The 8,876-nt window shown below is 44.6% G+C and overlaps 1 protein-coding gene across 1 annotated transcript in view; it reads right to left on the bottom strand.

The window, feature by feature from the left end:
* b4galt1l (DP-Gal:betaGlcNAc beta 1,4- galactosyltransferase, polypeptide 1, like) overlaps positions 1-8,876 on the bottom strand; it is a 50,518-nt gene continuing 41,642 nt past the window's right edge. The window contains exons 3-6 of the mRNA XM_020933425.2: positions 6,384-6,571; positions 4,666-4,788; positions 4,332-4,436; positions 1-2,597 (exon numbers count right to left, since the gene is read on the bottom strand). Of these exons, the coding sequence (XP_020789084.1) occupies positions 2,465-2,597; positions 4,332-4,436; positions 4,666-4,788; positions 6,384-6,571 (549 nt within the window). The 3' untranslated portion in view covers positions 1-2,464. The remainder of the gene's footprint in view (positions 2,598-4,331; positions 4,437-4,665; positions 4,789-6,383; positions 6,572-8,876) is intronic.

Below are 8,876 nucleotides of genomic sequence, written 5' to 3'. Positions count from 1 at the left end.
TTCAAGTTTCTCAAGTTTATGTTCATCACAAAAGAAGGCACAGATAAAAACACTTCTCACAGTTTTTTCCTGATTGTCGTTTAGCATTCCAACATTTACACTAAAATCACAAGTGATTCTTTCATTTCTTTGGTTCAATCACAAACTGGGATTTACATAAAATGACATTCTGCTCCTGGGTCGGTCTTGTGGGACTACAAACATGGCTGCCAGAGTGCTGGGAGACTACAAACATGGCTACCAGAGCTCAAAGAAATTATAAACGTGACTGCCAGAGCTCTATGAGACTACAAACATGTCTCCCAGAGTGTTAGGAGACTACAACCATGGATGCAAGCTCTGACAACCATGTTTGTAGTCTGTAGTAGACTACAAACATGTCTGCCAGAGCTCTAGGAGACTACAAACATGGCTGCCAGCACTCTAGAAGACTACAAACATGGCTACCAGAGCTCAAAAAGATTATAAACGTGACTGCCAGAGCTCTATGAGACTACAAACATGTCTCCCAGAGTGTTAGGAGACTACAACCATGGATGCAAGCTCTGATAACCATGTTTGTAGTCTGTAGTAGACTACAAACATGTCTGCCAGAGCTCTAGGAGACTACAAACATGGCTGCCAGCACTCTAGAAGACTACAAACATGGCTGCCAGAGCTCTAGGAGACTACAAACATGGCTACCAGCGCTCTGGAAGACTACAAACATGGCTGCCAGCACTCTAGAAGACTACAAACATGGCTGCCAGCACTCTAGAAGACTGCAAACATGGCTCTGGAAGATGTCTTTTTTTCTCTCAACTGCATTTCATCAGATTTAATTATTCCTATGCCTGATGGTTGCAGTGAGAGGTCCCAGACTGCTCCGGTGTAGAAATCGAGTGGTGACAAACACTCTAATGTGACTGGCCAGGAGTTTGTACAATCTTTAAAAGGTCCTATATTACACAAAACTGATTCTTGTGAGTTTTAAGTCACGTTATAAGACCGTTACCTCCTCAAAAACAAACCTGGAGTTGTATTTTGTTTCAGTCACTCCACGTGCACGATGAGGAAACAACATTATAACATAGATCAGAAAATAGTGTAACATGGGTCCTTTAACCTTTTCCAAACTAAATGTAAACTGGGGAGGGCTGCACAAACAACACAGCATAATGGAAAAAAAACAATGTGCCTTTCACAAGAAACTACAAAACACCCGACTGGGATTTAAAATGACATTTACAATACTGCATATAGTTTTGTAATGAGATAATTTTGTCTGTCCCTGGTCCCAAACTGTGCAGCCCTGCCTCAGTACGACTCCGAGTTTGACCTGCGCCATCTGCCCCACTGGACTCTACAGCCGTGTTTCTCCCATAGACTGTATATACAAATGGACATAGCCGCGTTCCATCGACTCTGGCTCCGATTCACTTTCTATTGAAAAGCCGTCGCCCCTCTCTCTGTAACTGCTGCTGTCAGACTCGCCGTTTTGGTCTTAAAACGTTCGTATTAACCCGCTCTACGCGATTCTGGTGTTCTTATTTTGCTATTTTGTCCGTAAATAAAGATACGGACAGGGCTGGTGATCATTAAGAAGTTGGCGATATGATACATACCTCGATACGGTGAGCTTTCGATTCGATACGATTCAATACGATATATTTCAAATTAATAATTAAAAAATAAAGCCTAATTCATGGCTGTGATAATAAAAGTCTTTATTAAACAATTTCTTGTGCAAAGTTCATATGAAACACCCAATTTTAATCTTCAAAACTGTGAAAATGTCAAATGTGTCGCATAAAAAAGTTTCCTTCCCCTAAACGCGCAACAAAATGGTCGCGCTGTAACAAAATAATTTAGTAAAATACACCAAAAATTACTCTTGGCAATATATCGATACAGCAGCCCGTAATATCAATACTGTATCATCACATTAAACGATACGATACATAGATATTTTGATATTTTTGCGCACCTCTAAATACGAAGAGTAAGAACGGACAAATCAGGCGCCTTCGTTCCCTGAGGTCGCTCCAGCTTAACAGTTTGATTGACGGCGTTGATGAGAGCCCGCCCCCAGGCTAAATCAGCGGCGCGGGAAGGAACGGGCGTTACCTTCAATAATCTCACTCCTGATTGGCTCTTTGGTTCCTATGATACTCGCAGTCGGAATTCCAAATAATGGGATTCGGAACTCTAAATTCGCCGCTATGACTGCTAATCTCGATGAGCTTCATTTGACTGGAGCCGAACGCCATTTCTTTATACAGTCTACGTTTTTTTCGTCCCAAAGCCGAATTTACCCCAGAATCCTTTGTGCTTGGACACTGAGACCATGTGACCCTTAAAGAGCATCGAAAAACACACAACAATAAAAAAGTGCAAAAAGACATGGATTAAACAAGTTTTGAGTCCAGCCCGATTCAAGTCCCGAGGGTTCCAGCGGGGTCAGGGAGGGGTCGCGGCGGGGGGGTCACGGAGGGGTGCCCACGTCCACTGTGATCCGCGTGAACAAATCGAAGCGCTCCGTCTTCATCACGCGGTACGTCAAGGAGTTTATGCCGTCTTTGTGCATCGTCTCCCTGGTGTGGGAGATTCTGTCAAACCTGAGGCAGAGAGAGGAGAGAGGGTGAGAGGAGGACGAGAAGAAAGGATGAGAGGAGGAGAGGAGGAGACAGAGGAGGAGAGACAGAGGAGGAGAGACAGAGGAGAGAGAGGAGGAGAGACAGAGGAGGAGAGACAGAAGGCAGAGGAGGAGACAGAGGAGGAGAAGACAGAGGGAGAGAGAGACAGAGGAGGAGACAGAGGAGGAGAGACAGAAGGAGAGAGAAGAGGAGAGAGAGACAGAGGAGAGAGAGGAGGAGAGAGGAGGGAGGAGGAGAGACAGAGAGGAGGAGAGGAGGACAGAGGAGAGAGACAGAGGGAGGAGAGAGGAGAGAGACAGAGGAGAGAGACAGGAGAAGAGAGGAGAGCAGAGGAGGAGACAGAGGAGGAGAGACAGAGGAGAGGAGAGGAAGAGAGGGAGTGAGAGGAGGAGAGGATGAGAGGAGGAGAGACAGACAGAGGAGGAGAGAGGACAGAGGAGAGAGAGAGAGACAGAGGAGAGAGAGACAGAGGAGGAGAGGAGGAGACAGAGGAGGAGAGACAGAGGAGGAGAGACAGAGGGGGAGAGAGAGAGAGAGAGGAGGAGAGACAGAGGAGGGAGAGAGGAGACAGAGAGAGAGAGACAGAGGAGGAGAGACAGAGAGGAGAGACAGAGAGGAGGAGAGGAGAGAGGAGAGAGAGACAGAGAGAGGAGGAGAGACAGAGAGGAGGAGAGGAAGAGAGAGGAGAGGAGAGAGGAAGAGAGAGACAGACAGAGGAGGAGAGGAGGAGAGACAGAGGAGGAGAGACAGACAGAGGAGGAGAGGACAGAGAGGAGAGGAGGAGAGACAGACAGAGAGGAGAGAGACAGAAGAGGAGAGAGAGAGAGACAGAGGAGGAGAGACAGAAGAGGAGAGGAGAGAGAGAGAAGAGAGAGAGGAGAGAGAGAGAGAGACAGAGGAGGAGAGACAGAAGGAGAGAGGAGGCGAGACAGAGGAGGAGAGGAGGAGACAGAGGAGGAGAGAGGAGGAGAGACAGACAGAGGAGGAGAGAGAGGAGATGAGACAGAAGAAGAGAGACAAAAGAGGAGAAGACAGAGGAGGAGAGACAGACAGAGGAGAGACAAAGGAGGAGAGACAGAAGAGGAGAGACAAAGGAGGAGAGACAGGAGCAGGGGAGGAGAGACTGAATGAGAGCATAAGAGGAGGAGACAGAGGATGAGAGGAGAAGAGACAAAGGAGGAGAGACAGAGAAGAGACAGAAGAAGAGAGATAGAAGAGGAGAGCCAGACAGAGGAGGAGAAGAGGGGGAGAGGGGGAGAGGGGGAGAGGAGGAGAGCCAGAAGAGCAGACAGAAGAGGAGGAGAGACAGAGGAGGAAAGCCAGAGGAAGAGAGCTAGAAGAGGAGAGCCAGAGGAGCAGAGGAGGAGTGGAGCAGTGAAGAAGAGCTAGAGGCGAAGAGAAGAGGATTAGAGCCAGAGGAGGAGAGAATGAGAGGGTGAGAAGAGGAGAGTCAGAGGAGGAGAGGAGCAGAGGAGGAGAGACAGAGGAACAGAGGAGAGCCAGAGGAGGAGAGTCAGAAAACGAGAGGGTGAGAGAAGGAGAGCCAGAAGAGCAGAGACAGAGGAGGAGAGTTAGAGGATGAGAGTGAGAGGAGGAGAGAGAGAGAAAGAGAGCCAGAGGAGGAGAAGACAAGAGTCAGAGGAGGAGAAGAGGAGGAGCAGAGCCAGAGGAGCAGAGAGGAGCAGTAGTAGATACCTCTGTGGGTTTGGGTCGTTCTTCTGGTCCCTCTCGTGTCTGATCATTCTGCACTTCCCGATTTCACCGCTCGGTCTGGAGATGGTCATGCCTTTGGACGCCAATCTACACAGTCAAACATCACAACAAGTGTACTGTAAGTAACAAGTATTTTAGTCCCGGTCCAGTCCTAGTCCTGGTCCTGGTCCTGGTCCTGGTCTCTCTCTTGGGAGGGGGGCACATAAAAACATTTGCTATAGTGTTAAAAGTGAAAACAACAATGACCAAGAAGAAAACATCATGGATAAGTGTTTTTAGTGTCTTTTTTTCTACACTACGACCACGAGCGTCTCACCTGTTGTAGATATCGTCGTCCTCTCCGCCCCAGCCCCAGTAGTTGTTCGGGAATCCGTTGATTTTCAGATATTGCTCTTTGCTCATGGACGAGACGCCTCCGAAGTACTGGTTGTACGGAAGTCTGCAAGAGAACAGGGACCGTGTGAGCGGAGCCGGGTCAAAGTTTCACCTCAGTCCCACATGAGCGCCACCCGAGCCCCGCCTGGGTCCGATCCGAGCGCGCAGACTGTATAAAGGGACGCAGCTAATCTCCGAGCCGCCGAATAGGCAGTAGGAATCTAACAACAACCGAAATATTGTCAAAAGTCTCAAAATAATATCACGGGGCATCAAAATATATCGAATTACAAGTTTCTTCGCTTGAATGCGTTGTTTTGGTGCAGTATCAGCTAAAAAAAACTAAGGGAACTACATAAACCATGATCCTTTGCTGCAGTTTCAGTCCAGTTTCAGTCGCTTTTAAATCTGAAAGTATTTGGATTATGACAGAAAACAACAAGCTGAGAGATTTGGACATTGTTACATCCTTTATAGGCAGTGAGCAAAAACATTCTTCCTCTCTCTGTAAATGCTGCTGTCAATCCTGTCAATTTGGCCTTAACTCGCTCTACATGATCCTGGGTTTTTATATTACCGTGTTTTTCAGACTATAAATTGCACTTTTTTCATGGTTTGGGTGTTTCCTGCGACTTATATATTAAAATTTTCAGTCTTGTGTGTCAGTATCTGTACCTCCTCCATCCTGTACCACTGTCACTTGGCTCTACTGCGCATGTCTCCTGCAGAAAGAGCCTCTGTCGTGTCTGTATCATGTCAGTGTCTCGTAGGACTTCAGCAGATTTCAGGCTCCCTGGGTGTATCGATCAGGTATGAGTGGATGTCCGGCTACTGAAGTTTGAGACGTTTCTTCTCGTCATTTACGCACTCACCTGCATCTAACGCATACGTTGAGTCTTTGAGTTTAGTGCCCTGGTTCAGTCTCTTGTTCAGTCCTGGCTTAGTCCTTCTTCAGTCCTTACCTGAACCCAAACTTGTCCATAGTCACAGAGATATCTGAGTCCTGGCTGACTCCTGGTTTAGCCCTGGTTTAGCCCTGGTTCAGTCTCTGGTTCAGTCTCTGGTTCAGTCTCTGGTTCAGTCTCAGTCTCTGCTTCAGTCTCTGCTTCAGTCTCTGCTTCAGTCTCTGCTTCAGTCTCTGGTTCAGTCCTGGTTCAGTCCTGGTTCAGTCCTGGTTCAGTCCCTGGTTCAGTCCTGGTTCAGTCCCTGGTTCAGTCCCTGGTTCAGTCTCTGGTTCAGTCTCTGGTTCAGTCTCTGGTTCAGTCCTGGTTCAGTCCCTGGTTCAGTCCCTGGTTCAGTCTCTGGTTCAGTCCCTGGTTCAGTCCCTGGTTCAGTCCTGGTTCAGTCCCTGGTTCAGTCCCTGGTTCAGTCCCTGGTTCAGTCTCTGGTTCAGTCTCTGGTTCAGTCTCTGGTTCAGTCTCTGGTTCAGTCTCTGGTTCAGTCTCTGGTTCAGTCTCTGGTTCAGTCCCTGGTTCAACCCTGCTTCAGTCTCAGTTTAGTCCTTCAGTCCTTACCCGAACCCAAACTTGTCCATAGAAAAAAACAGGTGGCGTAGCTGGTTGAAGTACTTGTAGTTCTAGTTTAGTCCTAGTTTAACCCTGATTCAGTCCCGGTTGAGTCCTTAGCTGACTGAGTCCTTAGTTCTTCTTTAGTCCTTACCTGAACCCAAACTTGTCCATAGACACAGAGAGGTGGCGCGGCTGGTTGAAGCACTTGTACGTGTTGCGATCGTCCATGGGGATCAGATCCACGTCGCTGAACACGAAGCACTCGTAGTCGTACTCCTTGAGGGCCTCCGTGTAGCCGATGTTGAGCAGCTTGGCGCGGTTAAAGGTGGCGTCTCCGTCCTGGGTAGAGCAACAACACAAGCACAAAGTCATAAATCATAATTCACTCAAACTGTTACATAACGCTCTCATCCTTCCATCTCAACTGTTGTGTGGAAATATGGAGAAATAATTATAAAACATTCTATTCTATTCAATTCTATTTTCTTGCTGCAAAAGAAAGCTATTGTGATTAATGCAGATTACTATGCCCCAACAAAGTTAACCTGTTGGGGTTAACACTCCAACAGGGTCAAGTTAAACCTGTGATATTCTTTCAAGTTGTTGACAAAAAATTTAAAAACTCATGTCGGTAACGGAGGGAATGAAATATGCAGCACTTTTTGGGCAATAAATACAAACAGTGATAACTCTTGGTTCTCACTTACATATCCTTAACAAACTGGTTTGAATATTTGCTTCATATAGTTTTCTACCATATGGTACAAGATTAGGTTCTTACTTTTTGAGTCATGAGATTTTTTATGAAGAAAGGTCATGGTAACGGAGGGAAAAGTAACGGAGGGAAAATTGTGCAAACAAGTAGAAGGTGCAGGATTTTACATAATTTGTCAGTTTTTTTCTTCCGAATACTTTAATATTACTTCAAAATGAAAGGAAACTATTTCTATAAAATATGTCGGTCCTTCCAAGTACATTTTTATTATTTTAAATACATAAAAAAAAAAAAATCATGTACCTTCATCAACAGTTCAAAGATGGAACAACACAAGATATGATGAAATACATCCATTTATTTACATGATTTTTGGGTCTTTGAAATTTGGGAAATAATTTTTGTTCCATGTTTCATACATGGTCTGTTTAAAACGTATGTAACTTTAGAACCAAAAATGGTACAGAAAAAAGGTCAACAGTTTCATAAACTAGAGTACATATGTATCTGTTCAATACATTTTTATATCAGATGCATTAACTTGAAATTTTGGCCTTGTTGTTTACTTCTGCTTGACCGGGCCCAAATGCTCTCTGTATTAAATTAAATACATTAAAATTACATAACCTTGTTGATCTAAATACTGAAATTGTCATGTTTAAGGCACATAATAATCTGCTTCCTCAGAGAATTCAAGACATGTTCAAACCCAGAGAGAATGAGCACAAACTGAGAGGATTGAGCCTCTTTCACAAAACTCATGTGAGGAAGAGCCTGAAAAGTCGATGTGTCTCCATCAGAGGTGTTAATCTGTGGAATAGTCTAGATGGAACTTTAAAAGGCTCTAAAACAATTTACACATTTAAAAAAAAAAAAAAAAAACCAGAATTATTGAGAATTATAAAGAAATACAATAAATCAGATTTTACCTCATGTAATTTACAGATTAACTGTAACTCTCAATTATATTTATATATTTAAGTGTATTTATAAACCAATAGGTATAAATATTAACATGTACATGGTCTGTGTGTGTGTTTGTGTTTGTTGTGTATGAACATCGACCTATACTGGATTGTGTTCTGTATTGTGTATGTGTAAACCAAAAGATTCCTTCCATCTTGTATCCTGTTCTATATGTTAACATGGTTTGGCAGAACAAGTGTTAAACTTCAGCCTAAACCCCTTCGGTCTGTAGAATAACTTTAGTGATATGCATAAAATACCGTATTTTCCGCACTATAGGGCACACTTAACATTTAATTTCATCAAAAAATGACTGCGCACCTTATAATCCAGAGCGCCTTATATATGAATTTATTTGCGTGTCTTAGTACGGCTTTAGTAAACTACAAAGCCGCAACACTTGCAGCATTACCATAGTCAGGAGCATCACGGAGTAAAACATACTGTGATTCCTTTTAATATCAAAATGCACCTGTCAAGAGACACACTCACAACTCAAGGCTGTTATAAAGTGAAAGTGCGTTTAGCTGCATGGGAGCAGTGGATGAGAGAAGGAGAACACACATTCACCAAGACAGGGAGACAACACCGAGCGACTTACGCCACGATCTGCCGACGGATCGTGGACGCCCGGGCTAAGGATCAGTATCAACTGTGGTCCGAGCTTTCACCAAGACCAGAATCATCACGAACTGTAACCACACTGACTCGGACAATGACGAGAGGGATGCTGGACGCCGTAATCGCCCAACTGTTTGAACAATTACGACTTATTGTGAATACCCGAACAATTTAGCATCTCAGTATTTTTTTACGCGTTACAATTGAACAGAGTTGAGAGTTATTGTGAACGCGTTAAATAAAGTTTGACTGACTTATCTAACTGCTGTGTTTTCTTTAATGCGCCTCATAGTCTGGTGCGGTTTATATGTGAAAAAAGTTCAAAATTAGACCATTCAATGA

The sequence above is a fragment of the Boleophthalmus pectinirostris genome, unplaced genomic scaffold (assembly GCF_026225935.1).
Source record: "Boleophthalmus pectinirostris isolate CB_2022bp ecotype Guang Dong unplaced genomic scaffold, ASM2622593v1 HiC_scaffold_3, whole genome shotgun sequence".
Lineage (NCBI taxonomy): Eukaryota > Metazoa > Chordata > Actinopteri > Gobiiformes > Gobiidae > Boleophthalmus > Boleophthalmus pectinirostris.
This window is presented reverse-complemented; position numbering and strand designations above follow the sequence as displayed.